This window comes from Pollicipes pollicipes, unplaced genomic scaffold (assembly GCF_011947565.3).
Source record: "Pollicipes pollicipes isolate AB1234 unplaced genomic scaffold, Ppol_2.1 Scaffold_4219;HRSCAF=4965_pilon_pilon_pilon, whole genome shotgun sequence".
Classification (NCBI taxonomy): Eukaryota; Metazoa; Arthropoda; class Thecostraca; order Pollicipedomorpha; family Pollicipedidae; genus Pollicipes; species Pollicipes pollicipes.
In genome coordinates this window covers 28,387,559-28,411,548 of record NW_023596448.1, presented here as the reverse complement: position 1 = coordinate 28,411,548, position 23,990 = coordinate 28,387,559, and the positions used below count along the sequence as shown (strand labels likewise).

The 23,990-nt window shown below is 56.9% G+C and overlaps 1 protein-coding gene across 1 annotated transcript in view; it reads right to left on the bottom strand.

The window, feature by feature from the left end:
* Window positions 1–23,811, bottom strand: part of LOC119094866 (dynein beta chain, ciliary) — a 91,225-nt gene extending 67,414 nt beyond the window's left edge. The window contains exons 1-21 of the mRNA XM_037217783.1: window positions 23,638–23,811; window positions 20,941–21,175; window positions 20,233–20,399; window positions 19,924–20,043; window positions 19,200–19,276; window positions 18,908–19,044; window positions 17,578–17,730; window positions 10,201–10,412; window positions 9,704–9,801; window positions 9,300–9,435; window positions 8,951–9,088; window positions 8,474–8,620; window positions 8,000–8,110; window positions 7,667–7,818; window positions 4,731–4,920; window positions 4,210–4,346; window positions 3,780–3,898; window positions 3,162–3,254; window positions 2,665–2,767; window positions 590–708; window positions 307–461 (exon numbers count right to left, since the gene is read on the bottom strand). Coding sequence (XP_037073678.1) covers window positions 307–461; window positions 590–708; window positions 2,665–2,767; window positions 3,162–3,254; window positions 3,780–3,898; window positions 4,210–4,346; window positions 4,731–4,920; window positions 7,667–7,818; window positions 8,000–8,110; window positions 8,474–8,620; window positions 8,951–9,088; window positions 9,300–9,435; window positions 9,704–9,801; window positions 10,201–10,412; window positions 17,578–17,730; window positions 18,908–19,044; window positions 19,200–19,276; window positions 19,924–20,043; window positions 20,233–20,399; window positions 20,941–21,166 — 2,790 coding nt within the window. The 5' untranslated portion in view covers window positions 21,167–21,175; window positions 23,638–23,811. The remainder of the gene's footprint in view (window positions 1–306; window positions 462–589; window positions 709–2,664; window positions 2,768–3,161; window positions 3,255–3,779; window positions 3,899–4,209; window positions 4,347–4,730; window positions 4,921–7,666; window positions 7,819–7,999; window positions 8,111–8,473; window positions 8,621–8,950; window positions 9,089–9,299; window positions 9,436–9,703; window positions 9,802–10,200; window positions 10,413–17,577; window positions 17,731–18,907; window positions 19,045–19,199; window positions 19,277–19,923; window positions 20,044–20,232; window positions 20,400–20,940; window positions 21,176–23,637) is intronic.
* Window positions 23,812–23,990: the final 179 nt, after the last annotated feature.

The following is a 23,990-nucleotide window of genomic DNA, read 5'->3' as shown; positions in this document are numbered from 1 at the left end:
CCGTTGTGTTTGTCTGGGGCTCCGTGCACTCCAACGGAGCCACAATCGCTGTGCCGCATGACACCAGTGTTGGCGGGTCAGTCTAAACCTCTCAGGCCAGCAAGGTGAAAGGCCTATCATCCGACTCTCACCCGGATGTCTTGCGAGGGCTTGAGAATGACACGTCGGGCTCTCACCTGGAAGTCGAGCGAGGAATTGTACAGCACGTCCATCTCTCACCTGGTAGTCGAGAGAAGCCTTGAGAAAAGCACGCCCGGCTCTCACCCGGTAGTCGAGCGAGGCTTTGCACAGCGCATCCGGCCTCACCTGATAGTCGAGCGAGGGCTTGAACAGCACGTCCGGCTCGATGAGCTCGAGACGCGCCTCCATCAGCGGCTGGGTGTTGACGCGCGGGTCGGTGTTGTCCAGCAGGTAGCCGAGGCTGCACTGCACCACCCTCACGAACTCCTGCACCACGATGCCTGGCGGAGCGGAGCGCAGTCGCAGCGGCTCGACAGCGCTTCGCGGCGCCTCGACGCCGCAGCGTGCATGTACAACACAGATTCTCACTCCCTCTCTCCGACTCTCACCGTGCGCAGAACACACTCACCGTCTACAAAGTGCACGTAGTGGCGCCAGGCGCGCGACTTCCCGTCGGCCTTCAGGTGTATCTTGTTCTCCCGCACCAGCCGGTGGATCTTTTCGCCCGACTTTGTGATGGCCGCGTACCTGGGGACATTGCAGTGATCATCTGCCACCAGCTGGAGAGGAGATGGTCGACAGCGGTAGCTCAGGCAGGGGGAGGGGAGTGGGACGCAAAAAGGGTCCGAAGGGCTGGCTGGAGGTCGCATTAAGGGTTCCAGTCCTACCGACTGGGCCCTCAAACGCCAGTCGGAGGGCTCTTTGCGCCGATTTCGGGCCCCTTAGCCGATGACCAGGCACCACCAGCACTGGACAGCCGGCTCCGTGTCGGTCTGGACCCGAGGGCACATTTCCGAAGGAGGGACAAGGCCGGGCCCCCGATTTACGTTGGTCGCGACCGTTAAGTCAATGGGCCCCCTCCCCCCCAAACGCTTTTTGTCGGCCACGGGCCCGCAGCGCCCAACAGGGGATTTCGTGTTGGCAAGGGGCCGGAGTCAAACAGTGTTCGAGGGGGCTCGAAGATAGGGCCCGAAGTGCCCTTTGGACCGTCGATCAGGGCTCAATTAGAGGTTGTAGGGACCAAAAGGCTCTTCGGGGGCCCGATCAAGGGCCCGTAGATCAAGGGGCCAATTGGAAGGCCGCGGGGCCCAAAGGGCCTAAAGGACTACATGTGGGCCACATTATGGGCCAGGATCCCGACTCGTACGGCCGCGGCTCCAAATGTCAAAGTGCCTCTTGCACTGATTGAAAACCCTTGACATAGGGGGGGGGGGGGGGGCTACCATGATTTGCGACGGGGAGCTTATTTTCTTCGAGCGAGTCCATGCCCCATTAACGGTACCGACGCACTGCGAACAGACTCACAGACCCCTAAAAACGTTAATAGATACAGAACCTAGCATATCCATGAGCTAGCAACGTCAGTTTCCCGGTGTCTTAAACAGTTCCTTTAGTTGCGTAGCTTGGCTCTTCCCTTGGCCATCTGCAAGTTGTCTTACGAGACAACATATCTACAACATACAACAGACCCCCACAAACGTTGATAGATACGGTACCTAGCGTGTCAATGAGCTATCAATGTCGGTATTACCTGGTACATTAAACAATTGTTTTAGTTGCGTGGCGTAGCTCTTCCCTCAGTCACCCGCAAGTTCCCTTACTCAACCACGGCCGTGGCAATACATGCGCTGTATGCGCTGTCAATGGCAGTATCCATGAAATTGAAAAGCAACATAGCGCTCCTGAACACCAGATTCTGGAAATATATTCAGTAGTTTCGTCGTGAAAAACTGTGCTGGCAGCGACAGCGGAAGAGGAGGGGGAGGCTAAAACTCCGAGAGCCACCCCTTGGCTGCGTCACTGTTCCTCCGTCATCTTATTTGTTCGGAGCTTTGCTTAATGTGCAAACCTTAGGCTTTTGACCTCTATCCATCCCTATTAGCCGGCTCAAAGAAGACGAGAACGGGCGTTGTGCGACCATGGTCAGTCGACGTGCCCCCGAAAATTTCACGTCATATCAGCAAGGCGGAGTCAACATGGAGACTGCAGCAAGTCAGCCGACCGTTCTGCTCTTTCAAAACCCTCTGAAGTAAGGAGGTACAAATTAGATACCTTGTGCGAATATCTAAGTGCATAGCACAAATGTTGTAAAAGTCCAAACGTCGCGGAAACGGTGCTGTATTACCAGGTACAAAAGGCAAAGTTTTTCTTTATGGGGGAGGGAAATGCCCAATTTTTCCGAGTTTGTGCGAAGTAGGACCGAATTTTTGTGAAATCGCTCAGTGTCTAGTGTAAGACTGGTGGCTTGGGGGAAGCGGCATGCCCTCCCCCCCCCCCCCCCCCACGCCTCCCTGGCCTGTACATCGCCATTATCGCACCAAAGTGTTTTAGCTTTCAGCTGTGCAAAGAGAAAACTACAGAACTCCCAACTTAATCACATGACACTTGCGTCACTATCAGCCTCACACCTCAAGCAGCACAGAAGCAGAGGCTCAAATCCATCGCCAGCGCGCGCCTAATACGACTCGGCGTCGGATAACATACGTTTTCTTCAGCTTCTCTTCCTTTTCCTCCAGATTTAGCAGCGTGTTGGTCCGATCCTCCTTTCTCTCAAATAGAGGCTTAGAGGCAAACACCAACAGCATATCTGGAAAGTCGGAAACGCGCGTCCAGGCGTTATCATACATTCTGATTACAGCCATTGATCGAAACGCAGCGAAAACATGTCGTCGCTTTACCCTTCCTGCAACAAGAGCTACGACTACGTTTACAAATCTTGATACCAATAAGTCTGATCAAAATATCTTTAGGAAGCCCTATAGCTTGCTGACATAATGGTGTGACTCTGACGGGCAGGACAAAGCTTTTTCATTTGACCCCAGTTGCACAATAAAACGACGACCATGTCAGTCACCAGAGGGCGCTGAAGTCAGACAAAATTGGAGGGCAAGTAGAAGAACTCCGCGTGATCTGTTACGTAATCAGCATCTCAACAAAGGCAAACCACGTAGCCAAAACAACTGATCCTAACAAACACCCACCCCTTATAATCTGGATGTTCTTCTGAGACTTGGAAACGCGTTCAGAGAGATCCATCACAAGGTCACGAGTTCCCTTGATGTACTCCCAAGCATCTGGAAAATGAGTCATCCGATCAGCGCACACATCGAGGCGGCTCATACCCAGGGAGTCGTTTGGATGAATCGGAATTTCGATTCATAACTTCGCCATCAACACATGAGGGTTTTGTGTGACACGCATTTTGATCCGATTTGAGGTGTTGGAATGACCTGCCTTCGGCCCTTCGCATGAATCTGCGACGGTCGGTGACGGGGACGCCCCCTAGCTGATCCAAATCACCAAAACCACAGACACGAGTTACAATGACGGCAATGAACCTGCAGAAACCGCAGCACATCCCCCACAGGCCACGTCGCCCCATACATCAAATCTCGAACGGCAACCGAGAGCGAGAACGTAGGCTAGGGTGTAGACGGGCGACAAAACGTAAGTACGACCTGATCTCAACACCAGGCTACCGAGATTAACGAATCCTCATTGAAATTGCAGTTGCTTCCAAAATGCGTGAGTCCGAGCCACAACAACCCTGGAGACAGCCAGCTACGCGATCGGAGCGCAATTTCCATCGTTTGCCCGACCGGGGCTGGTCCAGCACAGATCGGTTTCAGCTCTTGCTAGTCGCTGGTCGATCTCCTTCATCTGGCTCTCGATCAGCTTGAACTCCACGGGCTGGGTGTTTTGCCGAAGGCCATTGTAACTGTGGAACAGAGACCGGGTTATCCTGCAGCGCACGAAACTGCAGGGTGTTACAGCTGTTCAGCGGAGACTAGACTTGTTACACCATAGATGCAGTTGTTAAGCAGACCACTGAGCGCGACCAGAGCCCAGACTAGATGTCATGTATGAGTAACAGTCGCAAGGTTCGTGACCAGTGCACCAAAAACTGACATCTTACGGCCACACCAAACAAACATGGCGACCCCCACCGAGCGACCTGTACAGGTCGCTCAGCTGAGGAACGGCAGCTTTTACAGCCCGGCCGTTCCCGGCGGCGGCGGTGTCGCTCACGAGGTGCAGATGAGCTCCAGGTTGGAGGTGTACTGGCGATACATCTCCGAGTTGTCGTCCATCTGGCCGGCGTCGCCGGGTACGTCGTCGCGGTTCAGCTGCCGCAGGTACTTGACCTCCCTCAAGATGCTCACCAGCTGCCCGGCAGCGCGGCGTCGGCAAGTCACGTGACGTCACGTGGCGTCACGTCGGCACACTCACGGCCGTCACAGCAGGACTATATCAGCTGTCACCAGCCACAGGCTTGTTCAGATCACCACTCTCTGAGAGACCAAGTGCAACAGTGTCACAATATTTCACTCAGACGAAGGCAGCGCCAAGAATCAGCCCGCTGACCCATACAACCCCACAGCATCGCAACTCAGTTGTCTTCCAGGCCAAACATCCCAAAGCGCGCCGGTGTGTGTGAGGCCTGTCCGCCCCTGCTACGGGGCCACCGTCCGCCGTCCTGCGGTCCCCGCGCTCGGTCCCCAGTTCGGTCCCCAGTTCGGTCCCCGCGCCCGTCAGCGGGCGGCGCTCACCTGCGGGTCAAAGTTGGCGTGCACGGCCTTGTGCGTGCGCGTGATGAGCGGCAGCTTCAGCTTCTCCTGGATCTGACTTGTCACGCCGCCCTGCCACTCGTCATACACCGTCTTCTCCCGTTCGAGCAGCAGCGTCATCAGATCGTCGTACTTGTCGTACAGGTTTTTGGCCGAGTCACACTCCACCACCCTGACGCGGTCCGGTCCAGGTCACGTTCTACCACTCCGACACGGCCCGATCCAGGTCACGTTCCATCACCCTGACACGGTCCGATCCAGATCATGTCCCAACACCCTGACACGGTCCGATCCAGATCATGTCCCAACACCCTGACGCGGTCCGATCCAGGTCACGTTCCACCACCCTGACGCGGTCCGATCCAGGTCACGTTCCACCACCCTGACACCGTCCGGTCCAGGTCACACTCCACCAACCTGACACCGTCCGATCCCGGTCACGTTCCACCACCCTGACACGGTCCGGTCCAGGTCACGTTTCACCACCCTGACACGGTCCGGTCCAGGTCACGTTCCACCCCCTGACACGGTCCGGTCCAGGTCACGCTCCACCACCCTGACACGGTCCGATCCAGGTCACACTACACCCCCCTGACACGGTCCGGTCCAGGTCACACTACACCCCCCTGACACGGTCCGGTCCAGGTCACGCTCCACCACCCTGACACGGTCCGATCCAGGTCACGTTCCACCACCCTGACACGGTCCGGTCCAGGTCACGTTTCACCACCCTGACACGGTCCGGTCCAGGTCACGTTCCACCCCCTGACACGGTCCGGTCCAGGTCACGCTCCACCACCCTGACACGGTCCGATCCAGGTCACGTTCCACCACCCTGACACGGTCCGATCCAGGTCACACTACACCCCCCTGACACGGTCCGATCCAGGTCACGTTCCACCTCCCTGACACGGTCCGATCCAGGTCACGTTCCACCCCCCTGACACGGTCCGATCCAGGTCACACTACACCCCCCTGACACGGTCCGATCCAGGTCACGTTCCACCTCCCTGACACGGTCCGATTCAGGTCACACTGAACACAACATGAACGGGTCCAGACCCCATGCCGCGCCACACAAGGAGCCATCAGAAGCCAGCGCACGATAACGGTCACGTTTTCAAGGCACTGTTAGTCGTGATGGATCAGCCCCTCACTCTCTCCCAGCTCTGCCGTCCAAGGGCCAAAATGTCTAAATCGATCATCGGGTAAAATGACAGTTGGCAAAATGGCAAAATGACGACCTGCGTTTGCACTGATGCAATTGGTTTTGTTTCCTGAGCGGGAGAATTGCGTTTTTAATGTTCGCAACACGCAAATGCAAACATGATACGGACTTATCATGATTCCAGCCAGACCCTGCCTTGGTCACGCGAGCACCGCACGCCACAGCTTGCGTTGAAAGTGGGCTTCAAAGAAACCATACGAAATGGGTGTAATAACCGCGACTGCCTCTGCCATTGAGTATTTGAACTGAAACTGACCAACGAATACATACATCGAGCGTGTCTAACCGGCTTGGTGACAATGGGATGTCAAGGCGATGAAAAAACCATGTTGTTCTCTTTCTAGAACCGGTCTCCGTTTAGCTCGCGTGATACTCCAAGCGTGTTTCTGAGGCCTCGATGCTGGATCTGCCCTTCACAGCTGTTCCAGTGTTTCAACAAGCGCGCCGTTAGCTTGTCAGCTTAGCTTAACAAGCGCGCTTGTTACAAGCGCGGGTGGGCGGCAACTCGCGGACGAAACGAATATCGGTCGGGAGAAGCGTGCGCCGCACCGCTCTTCACCTGCTTACCGTACCAGGCTACATCAGCGCCTAGTGCCAGCATATACACAGCGCAGGGACCGAATGGCCGCCGCTCAATCCAGCCGCGGTGGATGTATTACACAGTCGTATGTCTCCATCGACTTAACCAAGCTAACAGCAGACCCAGTCCAGTTAGCGGAAGCGAAGGTATCGTATCTCAAGGGTCTACGGCTTCGGCGAACAAAATGAAGATATGTACAGCTTCTACAGTGTATGAGATGTCATACGCATGTAAGGGTAAAGACATATCTCAGCTGAAGGAGCGTAAAGTGACGTACGCCGAATGGCTCTGGTCACTAACAATAGGTCTACCAACCATCGACGAGATATAAGGGTCACACCATGTGAGGTACACGAAGGCGTAGAGAAGCGAGCATTTTACAGCATGGAACGGCCGTCCGTTGGAATTCCGGTGTCCAATTCATGACGGCAAAGCAATATTACAGCAGCTGTACAGGTCCGCAGGGTGTTGAAACACGTAGCCGCATTTACCATTCGGGCAGCAGAGGTTTTCCAACTTGCCTGCAATGTCAGTTGAACACTGATAACGTTACTGAATAGCGAGCAGCCTCAGACATTGAGCTAGTTTGCGCCACCAACTGAGACGAGCAAACACGAGCACAGGCACAAAATGCAGCGAGTTGCAGGCCCACACATACCTGCACGTCGAAAAATAGCCACGTGGTGAACAAACATTTAATTACTCCATGCTGTTTCCGCTAATTAGCGTTCCTGGACGGAAAAGCCTAGTCATATTGTGGTCTTCGGTGCGAGATGCCTCTTAAGTAAAGTAACGAACTTTTTACGTGCGTTACCTATGCCCGACTCTACGGGCATACGGGCACGCAAACGGGCATAAAAAATTCCAGCCGAAATTTGGACACATTTATGACCTAATCGCAGTGCGCTCTAAACAGCTGGTATAAGGCTGCCGCGTTTCGGAGCGGTTTTCCATTAACACCTGCCCACCGTGCCGCTGTGCCCTGAGCCCCAGCCAAGTGACCCGACCCCGAGCCGCAGGCGTGCGCCCCATCGGTGCCGGCGCGCCGCCATCGACAGCTCCGAGCCGCCGGTGGCGCCCCCCCCCCCCCCCCCCGGCGCCCCCACTCACGGGTGCTCCAGGCCGCGGAAGTTGTCCATGGTGCCCTGCACGCGTCCGCGCAGCTCGGCTATCCACTTGAGCGTGCCGGCCACGGCGGGCATGTTCTGCCCCAGCTGAAGGGAGCCGGCCTCGGCCAGCGCCATCTGGCGGTCGTACACCACCTGGCCACCGCGGCCAGACGCGCTCAGTGCCGGAGGTCGCTCGCTTTACCCACGTCACTTTTAGCATCTGCCTCTTAAAGGCCGGACATCCATGTGAGCACACCAGGCAGACGACAAGAGGGCTGGTGCCCACACGAGTTTGTCTCCCGCGTAAACCAACCTCTTTCCCGCGTAAACCGACCTTGGCCTCGTCCAGTTCGGCGTGAATCATCTGCAGCAGCTGATTGTACTTGGGTTCGAAGTCCTCTTTGATGACGGGCCGCTCGAGAAGAGTGCCGCACATAGTGATCAACTGAAATCGTGGCGCAAACCATAGGCGAACGCTCTCGAAACGTTCGAACCGGCACTCATCGGTCAAAACTTCCGCCCGCTTGCGCGAATCAGTGCTGATTCAGACGTCGCCATAACCCCCAGGCAGAACTCATTCAGACAGCTGTCGCACATCGAGCAGACAAAACGACATTGTCTGTGGTCACCACCGGCCTCCCGCTCCCTGTGGTCACCCGCCCGATCCCCGGCAAGTCGCAGCGCTCCTGCCCAAGCCCCCACAGCTGCCCCCGCCGAGCTGGGCGACGGACTCGCGGGCCAGACGGCCGCATGGGTCGGCCGGCGCCGCCGAGCGGGAGAGATGGCGGCGGCGGCGGAGGTGGCTCGCCTTGAAGGCCGACTCGCTGCACACGCAGTCGTCGAACGCCTGGCAGACGCAGGTGGCCAGCCGCCGGTCCAGGTCCAGGATGTGGCCGGTGAACGTCTCGTAGTCGGCGACGAACGACTCGTCGTCCGGGTCCAGGCTGTCGTACGTCTGCCGGCCGGTGCAGCGGCGCCGTGTCACCGTGCGCCGGCCGAGAGCTGGCCGGCCCCCCGCCCGGACACGGGGCAGGGCGGCCGGGCAGCGCCGAAGTCAGCCCATAGCCCGCGTCGCTCGCGACGGCCGCGATAACCGTGACGTTGCAATCAAGGCCACCGAATATTGCGTGCTACACCGCTACACATGCATAAGTGTAGACTCAGCGCAAGAAAGGGGTCCTGTTTAGGCGGTTCCATTCGGACAAACCAGACCCTGAACGGGCCGTGCCGACGGACAACTACGGCTCGTGGAACCGAGTGATTTCAGACAGCTCTGTGATCTTACCTGTCCCGCAAAGTGGGCGTAATACTCGTTGAACTGGTTGAACACTACCAGGACCTCGGAGCTGAGCGCCTTGCCCCGGATGCCGCCAATCTCAACCTTCTCCAGCTTCAGAAACTCCAGCGAGGACTCGAAAAACTCCTGCAGCCAACCGGCATGGGCGAAGGAGTCAAGAAGCGCAGTGTTACCAAACCCAGCCGACTTGACGAGAGGCACCTTGCGCCTGACGAGAGGCAGCGCCAGTCTACCCAGCGATCATCCCAGAGCGCTCGCCGAGCACTCAGTGACGTAATCACGGAAACGGCGGAGCTGAACGGGGGCCGCACTCGGCTTTAGCAGCTCTCGTTCGCACCTTGATGGTCTCCAGACGCTTGAAGAACCGATTAAACCTGGAGAACACCAGCTCCGGCTGGAACTCCCACAGCTTGACCAGCTCCGCCGACGGGAAGAACTTGGGCAGCTTCTCCTTGTACTCTTCATAGACGTGTCTGTGGGAACGGCACAAAGAACCTTATCGCCTTCGTTTCACTGTGGTGACCAGCAGGAGCGTCGTTTTCTTTCGCTCTTGCCGTCTCGTGTCTTGCCGTCTCGTGTCTTGCCGTCTCGTGCCGTGTCTCGTCTCGTGTCTCTCGTCTCGTGTCTCGTGTCTGAGAGGTCCGACGATCCCGTTGACCCCGGGGTACGCGGTGGCACGATGCTGGTCTCCCTGAGGCTCCACACAAAATTTACCGGAAAGGTACGAAATGTCCAGCTTACCTGAACAGCTTCAACATTCGTAGTGTGGTGTATACATTCTGTACGGCCTCCTCCGCCTCGGCTTGGAATATGGAGCCCGGGTCCAGAAACGTGCGGGACTGAAACACCAACCGAATAGCGAGATTAGACATCCTGCGATGAGCACAGACGTCGGAAAGTACATGCATCCTTCCTGCGCTCTGCCCCCCCCCCCCCCCCCCCCCCTCCCCATTGGTGGTGCCCGATGGAGATCTAGACTTCATACAGCTGAGCTAAGAAGAAAAGCCCACGCGAATGAGGGGAACTGTGTTCTGGAGCTGTGTGTTAGCAAAAGCTTTTCATATTGATGCTAAACGCTGCGTGCATTTGAATTGTCACGCACGCTGGAGCGACACTGGCTCCGACAACCCATACACTCTTTCATTCTGCCCACTGTGCAGGCCAGACTCCATTCCAGCTGAAGCCCGCGAGGCAGTGAGCACCGCCGGAGCGCAATACCAGGGTGGAGCGCGGCTGACCGTGTGTATGATCATGTTGCAGATCTCCTGGAGCAGCACGATGATGCGGCCGGGCGTGCTGTAGTAGCGCGAGTTGGCCCAGACGAGGCAGACGGTGTGGATGAGCGGCCGCAGCAGCACGTCCACGTCCGTCAGGTCGGCGGACTCCACCGCCTCGATCTGCGTCACCAGCGGCCGCAGGTGCAGGCAGATGTCCTGTGCCTCGTTCAGCGCTGTCGGAACAAGGCCGTCTCAGGTCACCACCAGACACGCTGTCGGAACAAGGCCAGCTCAGGTCACCACCAGACACGCTGTCGGAACAAGGCCGGCTCAGGTCACTACCAGACACGCTGTCGGAACAAGGCCAGCTCAGGTCACCAACAGACACGCTGTCGGAACAAGGCCAGCTCAGGTCACTACCAGACACGCTGTCGGAACAAGGCCAGCTCAGGTCACCAACAGACACGCTGTCGGAACAAGGCCGGCTCAGGTCACCACCAGACACGCTGTCGGAACAAGGCCAGCTCAGGTCACCAACAGACACGCTGTCGGAACAAGGCCGGCTCAGGTCACTACCAGACACGCTGTCGGAACAAGGCCAGCTCAGGTCACCAACAGACACGCTGTCGGAACAAGGCCAGCTCAGGTCACTACCAGACACGCTGTCGGAACAAGGCCAGCTCAGGTCACCACCAGACACGCTGTCGGAACAAGGCCGGCTCAGGTCACCACCAGACACGCTGTCGGAACAAGGCCGGCTCAGGTCACTACCAGATACGCTGTCGGAACAAGGCCGGCTCATGTCACCACCAGACACGCTGTCGGAACAAGGCCGGCTCAGGTCACCACCAGACACGCTGTCGGAACAAGGCCGGCTCAGGTCACTACCAGACACGCTGTCGGAACAAGGCCGGCTCAGGTCACCAACAGACACGCTGTCGGAACAAGGCCGGCTCAGGTCACCACCAGACACGCTGTCGGAACAAGGCCGGCTCAGGTCACCACCAGACACGCTGTCGGAACAAGGCCGGCTCAGGTCACTACCAGACACGCTGTCGGAACAAGGCCGGCTCAGGTCACTACCAGACACGCTGTCGGAACAAGGCCAGCTCAGGTCACCAACAGACACGCTGTCGGAACAAGGCCGGCTCAGGTCACCACCAGACACGCTGTCGGAACAAGGCCGGCTCAGGTCACCAACAGACACGCTGTCGGAACAAGGCCAGCTCAGGTCACTACCAGACACGCTGTCGGAACAAGGCCAGCTCAGGTCACCAACAGACACGCTGTCGGAACAAGGCCAGCTCAGGTCACTACCAGACACGCTGTCGGAACAAGGCCAGCTCAGGTCACCAACAGACACGCTGTCGGAACAAGGCCGGCTCAGGTCACCACCAGACACGCTGTCGGAACAAGGCCGGCTCAGGTCACTACCAGATACGCTGTCGGAACAAGGCCGGCTCAGGTCACCAACAGACACGCTGTCGGAACAAGGCCAGCTCAGGTCACCACCAGACACGCTGTCGGAACAAGGCCGGCTCAGGTCACCGCCAGACACGCTGTCGGAACAAGGCCGGCTCATGTCACCACCAGACACGCTGTCGGAACAAGGCCGACTCAGGTCACCACCAGACACGCTGTCGGAACAAGGCCGGCTCATGTCACCACCAGACACGCTGTCGGAACAAGGCCGGCTCAGGTCACCGCCAGACACGCTGTCGGAACAAGGCCGGCTCATGTCACCGCCAGACACGCTGTCGGAACAAAACCAGCATCCCAACAGGGTTTCTAGCAGCTGCTACTTTGGCGATAAGGGGGCCGGAGTGCTCTGGTCGATCCAGAAGCCCTCACAGGGCTAGAGCATGCGCCAGTCCCGTCCTGATGCTACAGGCCTTCTGACGTGGGTATTAGGTACAGGATCATCGCGGGGCACGTACTGACACAAAATGATCCATTACTAACGCAGGGGGTCCAATAAGTGACGTCAAGACACCAACTCGGCTTACCGACCCTCAATTGGAATGGTACATAGGATCCCTCGTTCGGTTCTCAGGCCTCGGACTGATGCAGGCTCTTTTCACTGTGTCGATGAGTGTGAGCCCTTGCGTAACCATTTTTCATGTTTGCTCTCATTGTCAAACGGGTCTTGAGCAAGGCAAGAGGCCTTTTGACATTGGGGTCCCGCTTCTGTCCCTGTTCAGCAAATGTGCCCCTGGCCGACTTGGGGCCCACTGCCGACATAGGGTCCCCCTTGTTAGGTACTTTACTCCTCTGACCACCACAGGAGCCCTCCACTGTCTCAAGGGTCTGACAGGGTTCCCACCTTGGGGGGGGGGGCACCAAGGTACCAAAGGGTACCTTGCAAAAGGTTTCGGATTGGCATTTGCAGGCCCTGGCCCTGCCCCTATTTGCGAAAGGAACCCCAGGGTCCAGACTGGCGCGGAACCGACTGTTCAGTTTTGGTGGCCGCAGTTAGCTGACTCACAAAGACGCCCTCACTGTTCCAGGGGACCCCGATCTGTGCAAGAGGTCCTCTGACTGACTATTGAGGGCCTCACCTTTTGACTAAGTTCCGTTAATGTGTACCGGCCCTTCCTTTTGAACCTCCAATTGAACCTTTGGTCATCAATTCTGAGAGGCCAAAACGGTCCTCGGGACCCTCGGGACCTAATGTTGGTCACGTGCATCTGTTCAAGCGATGAACAGATGCATGGCTCCTCGCGAAAAAAATTAGGCCATTTTTTGGTGCTCCCTGGAATTTGACGTCACTTGAGCTTGAAGCTGTAGAACGCTTTGTGGGGACTCCCTGACAATGGGCATCTTTGAAAATGCAGGTCATGATACCCCGACATGAAAACTGTGGATCTTTATTTGCCAAGGAGGCTGACCAAGGATTGCGTAACGGTAGAAGGCACGGAAGTTGCGTTGTCCGGATTTGGGTCCCCCTTGAAAGTCAAGACATTGGGATCCTTCAAATGACCCGTTTGTATTTACTGTCTCTTCAAAACAAACGCTATGGTGCCCCAAAGTGGAAGTTTTGGCGACCCATCGCCGAATGGGCCGGTCCTGGATTCTGTCAATGGGGAGGTGCGATCATTGCGATGCCCCCTGGAATTTGCTGTCTGTTGAAAATGAACGTTTTTGGGCCCCCTTGTGGTGCCCACTAGAATTAGGTGCCTCTTGCAACAAAGATTTGAATGTTCCACAGTACAGGTTTTTGTCGTCTCTTCGCCGAAGGATCGAACTACAATTTGGTCAGGGTGGAAAGTACGGGATCGTGTGTCCCTTAAAATGAACGTTTTGGGCCCTCTGAATGGCCCGCTTGAACTTGGTGCCTCTGGAAAATAAATGCCATGATGCCCGAAATAAATATTTTGGGATTCCTTCGCCGGATGGACCAAATTGGGATTTCGTTAATAGATGGGTACGGATATTTCGGTTCCCCTGTGATGTGCTGTCTAAAAAAAAAATATAGGGTTTTGGACCATTTGTGATGCCGCTTGCATTGGATGCCTCTGGAAAATAAAGGTCTTGAATTCCTGAAATGAACGTTTTTGATGCTACTCCGCCAACCAGCGAAGATCGGGCGGATCAGGTATTTGGTCAGGGTGAAAGGCACAGATCAAGTGGAGCAAAAAATCATGGTGTGGCGAAATTAAGGTTTTGATGAACCCTCGCCCAAGTGAGCGATCCAGGATTTTGTTCGGGGTGGGAAGCACACTATTGCTGTACCTCGGGAATACAAATTCCTTGAGAATGAAGGTACGCAGCCCTCTATTATTCCCTTCTGAATTTGGTGCCTTTGGTGAAAAATGAGCGTTTCCAACACAGCTCGGTCTTGCAGCTACTGTGCATATGTATTTTAACGTGCTTTCACAGCAAACCAAATCACCCTGGCCCGCACGGAAGACACCCAACGTCAAACCATGTAACTGAAAGCGTGATCGCAGTCGTCCTGCGGACGCGTGTTTCCCGCCAGGCCATCCTCCACCAGGTCCCCCACCCGCCGGCTGATGCGTCAGCCGCCGCCGGCCGCCCCAGCCACCCCCGGTGGCCGGAACAGGCGGGTCGTGCAGGGTGCCAGCAGTAGACGCCGCCGCCGGCCGCCCCCGCCACCCCCGGCGGCCGGAACAGGCGGGTCGTGCAGGGTGCCAGCAGTAGACGCCGCCGCCGGCCGTCCCCGTCACCCCCGGTGGCCGGAGCAGGCGGGTCGTGCAGGGTGCCATCAGTAGACGCCGCCGGCCGTCCCCGTCACCCCCGGCGCCTGGACAAGCGGGTTGTCCAGGGTGCCATCAGTAGACACCGCCGGCCGTCCCCGTCACCCTCGGCGCCTGGACAAGCGGGTTGTCCAGGGTGTCAGCAGCAACCGCCGCCGCCGGCCACCCCACCACCCCGGCATCCGCCCGGGTCGTCAGCAGTAGACGCTGTCGGTCGTGTGCAGACGGATCCAGTCGAGCGCCGCTGTGACGCGGCCGTACACGCCCGGGTACTGCTGCGAGCCGCACTCGACGCCGAACGAGATGACGCCGATGACGGCCAGCCTGCCGGCCAGCTCGGTGACCAGCGGGCCGCCGGAGTCGCCGGTGCAGGCGTCCCGCGAGCCGTCGTCCACGCCCGCGCACAGCATCGTCTCGTCGATGGCGGTCAGGTTCGCGTAGCTGGCGGAACACTGCTGCGGCGAGCGTACCGCCACGCTGGCCTTGAGCAGCGTAGCCGGCTGGCTGCCGCCCGGGTAGGAGGTGAAGCCCCAGCCGCTGATCAGAGCGTCGGCGCCGCTGAACAGCTGGCCGGCCGGCGGCAGGCAGGCCGGCCGTACGCCCGCACCGAACGTCGCCGGCGTCGCCAGGCGCAACAGAGCGAAGTCGTCGCCCTGCCACGGCTGCGAGTAGCCGTCGAACACGCGCACGGCCGAGACGCCGAAGCGCAGCTCGCCGTCGGCGGCCGTCGTGTTGTGCTCGCGCAGCAGCACCTGCAGCTGGCCGGGCGTCGTGTCGGCCACGCAGTGGGCGGCCGTCAGCACGTCGCGGTCGGTGATGAGCGTGCCGCCGCACCAGACTACCGTGCCGCCCACGTCGACCAGGCCCGCCTGCCAGGGTAGCTCGTGCTGGGCAGCGGGGGTACCGCCCACCACGCGCGAGCCGCCCACGCCGCAGCAGGTGTTGCTGGTCACCCGCACGGTACAGACGAAGCCGCTGTCCGTCACCGAGTAGTCGGTCTCGAACACCGCTGTGAGCGTATTGATGGTGCTGACGGCCGGCGGCAGGTCGTAGCCACAGTACCGCACGCCCTCCACCACAAGCCAGTCGTAGCCGCAGGACGAGTGGTCCTCCACGCTGAACGTGCTGCAGTTGAGCGTCATGAAGTCGCCGACGCCGACCGTGGCCAGGTTCCAGTGGCAGATGTGGTTGTTGTCGTACTGGCCGGGATGATTGACCGACTGGATCTGGTAGGTGTCGGGCTGCAGGCTGAACGTGCCGCACGGCACCACGGCCGGCGCCACTTCGATCTGGCAGCGGTAGCCGGCGCGCTGCACGTAACCGTCCGAATGGAAGTGGACGTTGAAGACGACGCTGGAGCTGGGCGGGGGGCCGTTGGGGTCGCAGTACTTGACGCCGTTCACCTGCAGCCAGTCCCAGGCGCAGGAGCTGTGGGCTTCCACTGAGAACTGGGAGCAGCTGAACTGCAGCTGCTGGCCACCCCTGGCGGTCAGGTCGTAGAAGCAGTCCGAGTTGCGGAGGTACGGGCCTGGTGCGCCTGGGTGGGTGATCTCGTACGACCCCGCCTGGAGCACGTGCGATCCGCACGGCAGAGGCGCGCCGCCGGCCTGACGGTCGGTCCCCGACAGCCGCGGGTCAGCACCTCCCCGCTCCGAAGAGAGCCCCATGAAATATCTGTCCTTAGGTGGCGCCTCCTTCCCGGAGGACTTCCCGGTAAACTGCCTCTTCGAGGAGGCCTCTTTCGTGGGTGGATATTCACCACGCGCATCAGCCGGCTGCCTGTAGAAGCTCTCAGCGCCATCTGCATCCCGCGTGCCGCCCGCCAGCCGGCCGCCGGCACCGGTTCCGCCGAGCGCCACCACCCCCAGCAGCAGCAGCAGGGTCCACATGGTCGCCGCGAGCGTACCTCGGGCGCTGCGCTGACCGGAGTAGCGGCGGTCAGAGCGGGCCGCCATATATACCGGGCTTGCCGGCGCCGGGCGGCGGCGGCACGGCACGTGCAGCTGCGGCCGTCGACGGGCCGTCGGTCATGCGACGGTGCCAGCTGCGAGCTGACGGCAGGCTCCTCATGCCACACCCAGAACGGATCACGCTCATCTTCTCCCCAGATCTGCAGCCCTCCACATCGGGGTGAAATGAATGCCCCGCCCGCATTTCTGCAGGTGTAATGCGCTGCACGGCGCAGATCTAACGGAGTAGTGGGAATTGTTCAGCAAAAGCAATTGACTGCGTGCAACGATTGAACGCGGTTTTCTTGGGTACTTATGAAGCGAAAGAGTACTAGGTGAGGCCTACAGAAGCATACTTGTCTCATGAATAGCGGATTTCAAAAAAAAATCAGGCTCGTTTAAAGGGGTATTTTCTAATCGAACCACAACGTCCATGGTAAAAAAGATGAGTTACATGGTACCCACGTATTTTCAATTAACCTACCCGGCACCGAACCGCTCGCTGCAACAACAGACACCGCTGGACAGTGAATTGCTACCACCCCATTATTCGCAACAAGGATGTCCCATCGCAACAAAGCACTGCGACGCAGCAAACTGTTGAGTAACGGCATGGCGGCTGGTTCTCCGGAGCCGAACACTTGCCCGCCTCAAACAAACTGGAGGCCTTTGTCACGAGTGACTGCTGGAAGACACGTGCCAACGAGCGTCGCTGGCGGCCGGGTCGCGGCGCGCCCGCTGTGTCAGGTGACGGGGACGCCTCTGCGTCGTCGCCAGAGCGCCGCGGTTCCCCGCGCTCTCACTGAGCTGGTGCTGACCGTGACAGCGGCGAGCACAGCAGTGCTGCCTCAATAGTATCAGCAGTCTGCATGAATGATTTTGATGCGACGACGCACAGACGCACAGACGTCAAGTTCTTTTAGCGGCGGCTGGACAAATTCAGTGAGGTGCCCATTCCGTGATGGAATGAACACCGGGTAGGGAGCGGTGCTGGCATACTCACTAAATCTGCCGGAGCATCGGACGGAAGGCTGTGACTCAAGCGACGACAGCTGCCTCTCTTACCGATCAACATTCCAATGGAGCTTTGGTGTGATAGCGACTGGCTTTCATGCACTAAAGTCACTACACGTCAGTTCTTCAAAGCACTGTGACCGCCTCAGACGGCATCGAGCCGGTGCGACAAGTGAGGTGGAGGCTTCTACGTGCCGAAGTCTGCCCCGCCGACCCACCTGCCACCACGTTGCGGAACATGGCCTTGAAGGCGGGGAAGTAGGCGGAGCGCGACTGCTCCAGGATGATGGCCATCTTCTTGACGTCCCCGTCCTTCATCTGGTCGTAGATGCACTCCAGATTCTCGGCGCGGCTGTTCCAGAACTGCACCTCTGCAAGGCACACCACCCAGGGCTGCACATCTGACAAACGCACGCGCCGTGAGGCAGCCCTGGGCGAGACAGCGGCTCGGCGTCCACGCCCGCATCTGCTGAGACCGCAGACTGCGAGGACTGCCCAGGAGGACAGCAGAGCATGATCCGTCATTGGCTTGGCGCTTGCTTACTGTACCTCGCTCGTGCCCGCGAGCTGCATGCAAGTCTCGTCTTAGCGTTGGTGGAACGACTAGTTTGACGTGCAAAATCAGTTTCTTGCAGAGACGTGTTCTAGTGCTGACACGGAATTCCTTGCCCGTATAGTGGGGTCAGGGCTTATGCATTGAGTAATGCTTAGCGTGGGTGCTCATCCTAGTGATCCATCTAACTAAAAATATTCGGGCTGAATCTTTGAAAACGTACCATGTGGAACACAACGAACCCTACATTTCTCAGTAATAGCACGTAAAAGGTAACTGAGACAAGACTTCAGGGTAGCACGTTGCAGGAAAGAGTAATGAGTGCTCCTGCTCCCCTATCTGCGTGCAACTAATTCCCCACAATGTCTCCGTTTGTGCGGGCGTATTCTCGTGCTGGCTATCCTACCAGATTTACTGGTGGCCCGTGACGTCTCGCGCCACTCTGCCTCCTCCTGATGATTGGACACATGTAGCTGTGTGATAACCGTTTCCCAATCACACACGGGGAGTGGAGCAGCAGCAGTTGCGCAGAGGTGCAGCGCAGAAGTGCAGTGCAGTGCAGAATTGCAATGCAGTGTAGAGGTGCAGACGTTCAGAAGTGCAGAAGTGCAGTACAGTACAGAAGCCCAGTGTAGTGCAGAAGTGTAGTGCGGAAGTGCAGTGCAGAGGTGCAATGCAGTGCAGAAGTGCAGTGTAGTGCGGAAGTGTAGTGCAGAAGTGCAGTGCAAAGGTGCCGTGCGGAAGTGCAGTGTAGTGCAGAAATGCAGTGTAGTGCAGAATTGCAATGCAGTGCAGAGGTGCAGAAGTTCAGAAGTGCAGTAAAGTACACAAGTGCAGTGTAGTGCAGAAGCGTAGTGCAGAAGTGTAGTGCAGAAGTGCGGTGCATGGGTGCAGTGCAGAAGTGCAGTGCAGAGGTGCAGTGTAGTGCAGAAATGCAGTGCAGTGCAGAAGTGCGGCACAACAGCAGTTGAGCACACGCTGGCGGTGCCACTCACCGACCATGGGCCCGGGACTCTGTCCGCCGACCAGGGCGGCCGACGAGTCCCGCTTCAGCACCTCGTCCACCTGGGCGTTCCACTTGATGGCCATCGACTCGATGGAGCCCTTCAGCACCACGTCCACCAGCTCGCCACTGTCCGGCCCGGCGGCAACCCGTCATGTGCCGACACCGCAGCAAACCATCAATCCAAGCAGAACCAGTTTAAAATGTTTGGCTAGTCGCTGCTGAAAAGCAACAATAAATCACACACCGCACTGAGTTAGCTATCTAAAGTGGATTCTGCTTACTTTTCGAGCGCTTTCCTCTCGGCCTCGGCTACGTGGTCCCTATTGATCGGCATCGGCAGCAGCGTCTTCCCCTTGATCTGCGAACAGGGACGTGGTGCGATCACCTCCTGCAGCTGTGCTGCGACGGTCGATGCTGTGAAGCGGCCGGCTAAGAACCCACCACGTCGAGGTACTGTGTCAACCAGCGGCTGGTGTATGGACTGAGTGGCCATGGTCTGCCCCTGCATCAGCTCCGCGGTGCGCTGCCGCAGCCCGAGGGCACGGTCCCGCTCTGGGTCCGCGGGTACAGAGGTGCAGCCGCCGTACAGGAGTGTATCAAATCGTGTGAGATTTGGTAGAAATACTGACAGCGAGAGGATGGTGGAGAGCGCTCATGAGCTCGCAGGAAATGCATGCCTCCATCACGTGCATACATTACATTTGTGTGCGAGAGGCTTGTTTGTCCCAACGTGCGGACGTCACCGCGGCGGGACAACACATTTTCCCACAGAGGCTACTTATACACTCGGCCAGTCTGGCAGATAGTTCGTTGTTGGGGGCGGGGCCGCTACCAACACAGAACAAACAGCTGTACTTGAGTAATATAATATCGGCATGTCTTACCTTACCAGAAACGACACCATGACAGCGACGACATTCCATGGTCATCCGCTTTTCCCTAACATAATCACTTTAAGTTTCCCCACTGTACTTAGTCTGAAGTGATGCTAAGAACACAGCTTACCTGTCCCACCATTCTGTAGATAGTCCCCTTCAGCTCATGAATATGCTTCTCCACATCTTGAGACACCACCTTTGGCCAGCCCTTCTGGTTCTCGGGATTCGTCAGCAGCGGCACCAGTACCTAACCGCCCAGAATGGAAATAAAATCGCCGTGTAGTCACAAAAACACGCACAACCAGCACTTCATGTGCACCTTTCCATGGTCAGAAGAATTTATGTGTGGGACATTACACCTGGAGCAAAATGTTGGTGTTGACCTGTTGTCACGGATCGCCTCCCAACGGCACACACAGCGTATGCATTGCCTCACGTTCTCCACGAGCACGGAGAGCTGCTCCAGGGGACTGTTGGACAGGTCTCCGAACACGAGCGCCTCGTGGACCTCCTTCTTAGGCAGCGGCTTCTTCTCGCGCTTTAGGAAGTAGATACTCTTAGCCTTCGGGTTGGCCGGGAATTCCGTGCCCGGAATCAGCGCGCCTGCGAGGAGGCCACCGTTCAAACGTCACCGGGGAGGGGCGACGCATGGAGTGCTTTCAGTGCGCGCTCGCTTCTCCGCAGTGTGACGTCAGACGGGTTACGCAATGTGACGTCAGACAGGGAGACGCTGGCGCTTGGTTTGGGTTTATCGCTCGCACCGCTGTACAATGTGATGATAGTAGGGACACGAACCGCTTGTTCACAGTGCGTTTATCCACTGTAGGAGGGGAAAACATGGGAAAACAGCACTAACGTACATGCCATGGCGAAGTGAATGATGAACACCCCTCTCTGGCTGCTGGCTATCGCGGCCAGCCACTTGGAGGCAAAATACTTCAACGGGCCCCTTCTATCTCCTGAGCTATAGCACAAGTTATCTTCAATGTACGTTCAGAGGCAACAATTCAAACACGTGCTCACCCCAAACTCAATGCTAATGTACTCACAAAGCACGTAATCACATCTAGTCCCCTCCCAGCCTGGTAACACCACGAACGGCTTCCACGCGGCTGGTCGTGGCCAGCCGCATGCCTTGACTGACCGGCATTATTCTGCGTAATGACCAGCAGCTCCGCGGAGTCCGCCTTGTCGCAGAAGTCCATCACCACGGCGCGCATGTCGGTGGTGCCCATCATCTTCTGCCACTTCTCCAGCTTGATGCGCAGGCTCTTGCTGATGTAGTCGGAGATGAACTCGAGGCGCGGATCGATGTCCTCCGCCGAAGCTGACGCCGAGGCCGGCGGATTGGCCGCCTCTTCTTCCCCCATCTCCAGTCACTGACGCACCGAAGCCCACCCGTCAGCTGAGCCCCAGTTCACAGCTCACAGCACAGCCGCGCTTGGCAGCTACATCTTAAAACACCTGCACTTCATGAGCAAATACAAGCTGGCGCCGTGTGATGCGCAGTGGCTGTCGGCCTGCGTCGTCTGGGATTTCTCCTCCCGCTACGACAGGTCGCAACGTCGTGACCCTGACCCACCTGGCGGCTGCGACACGCCGAGCAGTGGCCACCAGCGAGCACAGCACGCGCGGAGCATTCACCAGCCACCGGGACCGACAGCAGGGTCACATCAGGCCGGGTTAGGCCCGGTCACCTTCTCCCACACGGCGGAGCAGAGCTATCGATCAAGCGGGCCGCCCGGCCGCACCGGGCGAGGCGCTCCGCTAAGCTCCAACCGCAAGCTGCTGCCGCCGTCCAGACACGGCACAGAGCGGTCTCGTTCACAATGTTTCTCGTTTGAAACGGCCCTGGTAAATTACGTAAAGATTTCGAGTTATAAGTAGTCACTTGGACCCGGTTTATGAATAGAATTGCAACCAGGACACAGTTAGAGTCATGGTACGGGGCAGGGGCACAGGGTTCAGCCTTTGGTCAAAACAGATTGGTGAAAAAGAAATCATGTAACATAGCTTTAGACATGCACGCTCGCAAGTCTTCGAAACAAAAACATCTACACCCGACACCCGGTGTTTCAGTCTCCATAGGGCCCCGCGGACTTGCAAGTTCAGAAGGCAGGCCGAGTGGATATTTCAGCCGTGCGGTTTTTAGATTGAAATAAGAACGGATTAACATTCACAGCGAAATGGTGCTGGAATCTAGTGGAACTGGAAGAGTAAAGGTAGAATCTATTTTTTTCGTGTCACATGACTGTTATTCTGTTAAGAGGGTATCCCCAAAATTATTCTTGAATTATTTTTAATTGGTTCTCATCAGCCTTCAAGCACTTCCAGACTATTTCATGCAGTACCCGCATGTACATTACACGTATATTCGTAAGGTTCATACATCCCTTCTCGAAGCTTGAGTAACACCACCACCATCTGCCGTGTTCGGCAGGTGACCCGAACTTCGGGTCAAGAGACAGGGGTTTGAGTCCAGTCCAATTACACAACATCCTGTCGACACCATCATGACAAAAACAGCGCAATAAATCGACACGATCGTTAAATCGAATGAAGCTGTGGAAGGAAGTTGGCCTGTCAACTAACCGGAAATTTGGTTGCTACAGCGACCGGCTTATGGTGGGTTATCGTTGCATCTAATGAATTGGCCGCCATCTTTTGCAGCGTTATGTTTCCAATGTGCTTGCATGCGTTTGATTTCACGACGGTTCACTTAAACGTTGCAACATTAACGAAATTTTGCTTCCCCTTCCGATTAACGTGTGAATCCCAAAACGCAGAAAACTTGCGAGCAGGCCAAAATATGTCCGAGCTAGGTACTGATCTCAGCAACCAATGTCCACATTGATCCGATACCAACACCGTTTGCCGTTTGACAAAGGCGGGTTCACAAACCGCGTTCCCGGGTGTCGGCTGTTGTGTTCAGCCTTTCACCCAACATCGAGCACGAACCATGGCTCCGACGAGATTCGGCCATTTCTAAGGATAGATAGAATTGTCCAAAATTTCTCTGACATTGTCTAAAATTTATTGAAGCGATCCCATGCGACAGGGTAATTACGCTGATTCCCACCAAACTTGCATCATTCCATGGGCTAAGACCCGTAGCTCATTCTTTCCAGAACGTGGTATTTGAGGCGATTTGTAAAAAAATGCCAGAAACACCTGAACTGCCGAAAGTGGCTGCCGAAAGTGCCGAACTGCCGAAAGTGGAAACCGATCCGATGCCCCGAGCTAAAGCGACAGATCGCCACCAAACCTTCACCAATCGGTATGTCAAGGTCGATTACTCGGGCTGTCCGACATATGGTGACCTTGGCGCAAGAAGTCACCAAACGCACCCGAAATCACCTAGATCAGTTTGCAGATAATGGCAAGCTTCTAGCCTATTGGACCGATCATCACCAAACCTTGGTCACTTGATGTACCGTGGTCAATAACCTATTTGAGACACCTTTACCTGTTGTTAGGTTCCAAAGTATTGTCTGGTGTCAGGTGACTTCTAGGCTGAGACCGGCTGAGACCGGGGAACAATCTGCAAAACCCATGTTGAATACGCAGCCGTTCAAGGGCGTAGTCCCATCAAATAAGTTCGCGGGGGGGGGCTGAGCAGGGCGAAACGACCCAACCTTTCCCCAAAATATGACAACTAACAGCATTTTCCCCTGATTTGACCCACTTCTTCACCAAGTTGGAGGGCTGGAGCCCGGGTTACGGCTGAATACCTCCCCCCTCCCCCAAATGAATAGGAAACTACTCCCTGCAGCCGCCGAAGTGAACGGAGCCATGTTACGTTGCGAGATGTCAGCTGTTTGATAAACCCGCCTTCTCTCACCTTGCAGGTCGTCGGAGCTTCGAATGCAAGTCAGCTTCTTACTGCAACCCGCTTGTCATGGCACGTCTCCAGAAAACGCGTCTTCACACACATTTCTCAGAAAATGCACACATCTTACCAACAAGTTAAGGCCATTGGCCACATTACCAAATCCCCACAGCCCACAAACATTTATTCCCACCGGCCCCTTCTTTACAATTAAAACTCGAGGCCGTATGGCCCGTATTGGTTGCTATGGATATTCCGTGTTGCTATGGTTACAGAAGCTGCCAAATATAGAGAAATAGCCCACACCAGATATTTTTTGGAATAACACCTTCAGAAATAGGAAACGAACTCACCAAATGTCGCGA